At 43.4% G+C, this 1,874-nt stretch overlaps 1 protein-coding gene across 1 annotated transcript in view; it reads left to right on the top strand.

Annotated features, from left to right (window-relative positions):
- The window catches only part of RXFP1 (relaxin family peptide receptor 1), a 48,973-nt gene extending 47,747 nt beyond the window's left edge, over positions 1 to 1,226 (top strand). Inside the window, exon 19 of the mRNA XM_035892033.1 lies at positions 925 to 1,226. Within this exon, the coding sequence (XP_035747926.1) occupies positions 925 to 1,226 (302 nt within the window). The remainder of the gene's footprint in view (positions 1 to 924) is intronic.
- The last annotated feature ends 648 nt before the right edge of the window (positions 1,227 to 1,874 follow it).

Here is a 1,874-nt window from a genome sequence, read left to right as displayed (position 1 = left end):
AGAAAAAACAGGTGAACATGCACAGCCCCATCCACAACGGTGGATTCAGACTCGACGTACAGATATGTGGCACAGGAGTGTTGGGAGTTACCTTCTCAAAGTTTTGTCTTGCATTTCAAATGTCTGAAAGTTACATAGATTATGTCATATATTTCCAGTTATTTTCAGTCCTCTAAAATGCTTCTTTGTCAAGTTATCAAACCACCTAAGAAACTTTAAAGAAAATACTGTGAAAAGTAGAAGCAGCTGTATTCAGAGTCAAGAAACCTTGAAGAAATCTTGCTGAATGGCAGGGTGATCTTGGGTTCGTCAAACGAATGTTCTGTATTAGATAAAGCAGATTGAACAGTAATTACTCATTTCATAAAATTAAAGACATGACGGATAGTTGTCTAAGTTTCCAGAAGTTTTAAACCCCGTTTGATAGCACTTCTTTTTCTGTGGGGACACAGGGACTGGAGGATATTGCTTTGTGGGAAGACAGGACATCAGGGACTTTGTTGGGAGTGGATGTCGCTAGTCATGGGAAGAGAATGGGGAACGGAGATCGCAGGAAGAGAGAGTGAGCAAAGCAGAAACAAAAAGTTTTGGGGCAAGCGAATGGGGCTCAGCCAGAACAAGAAGTGTGCCAGGGTGAACAGGAAGCTTATGATACAGAAAAGGCTAAATGGAACTACTGGGAGAGTCAAAAACTGTCAGGTTTTGCAGGGAGTCCTGGAAACAGAGAGAGGTAAGAGGGCAGTGCAAGCCTGACAGCAAGAAGAAAAAGAAAAGTACCTGTTGCGACATGAACCCAGCCTAGGAGCGCGTGGCCGCCCCTCTCGCCAGGAAGCTGTGCTGCACAGGCATCAAGCGCTGGCGTCAATTAACGGGTACGAACGCTGGAATGCACATTACAGCTTCCTTTCTTTTTCCCTCCCTAAGGTACCATAACTTCTTGGGTGGTGATTTTTATACTGCCAATAAATAGTGCTTTGAATCCTCTTCTCTACACTTTGACTACACGCCCTTTCAAAGAAATGATTCACCAGGTTTGGTATAATTACAGACAAAGAAGATCCAAAAGAGGTAAAGGCAGTCAGAAAACATACGGTCCGTCGTTCATTTGGGTAGAGATGTGGCCAATGCATGAAATCACGCCAAAGCTAACGAAGCCCGTGCTTTGTACAGACTCCTCTGACGCTTCGGTGACTACGCAGTCCACACGACTAAATTCATACACGTAAATACATTTTGAATCTTCACGGTGGCGGCTGCACTGTTAGCTTCACGTCTGTGGGCTTACTGCTTTACACCAGTGAGGAAAAATGAGGGAGGTACGACACCTGGGCTCACCTGAACCACAGCAGGAGGAAGAGGGAGCGGTGTGCCTGTCTGCAGGTAGAACTGACACAACAGTAATTTTACCATCTCACAACAGGACCTGACATTTTGGCAACTCATCCTAGATCAGAAGAAGTCAGTTGTTTGGCTTCTTCCTCCCACAAGCCAGGAGTGTGGGAAAAAAAAAAAAAGAATTGTAATCCTGGGCTCACCTGAACCACAGCAGGAGGAAGAGGGAGCGGTGTGCCTGTCTGCAGGTAGAACTGACACAACAGTAATTTTACCATCTCACAACAGGACCTGACATTTTGGCAACTCATCCTAGATCAGAAGAAGTCAGTTGTTTGGCTTCTTCCTCCCACAAGCCAGGAGTGTGGGAAAAAAAAAAAAAGAATTGTAATTTAAAATATCTCACCCTAAAAGCAGAATGTTTCAAAATTATTTTCATTAAACTTTTTTTTTTTAATTCCCCTTTTCAACAACTTAATTTTTTTAAGAGTTGATTGGTTTCCTCAAAATTTCTGACTGGCTCTATTTAGGCTGCATCAGCT

Source organism: Egretta garzetta, unplaced genomic scaffold, assembly GCF_000687185.1.
Source record: "Egretta garzetta isolate BGI_Z169 unplaced genomic scaffold, ASM68718v1 scaffold114, whole genome shotgun sequence".
Lineage (NCBI taxonomy): Eukaryota > Metazoa > Chordata > Aves > Pelecaniformes > Ardeidae > Egretta > Egretta garzetta.
Note: the sequence above shows the minus strand (reverse complement) of the source record. Positions and strands in the feature narration are given on the sequence as shown.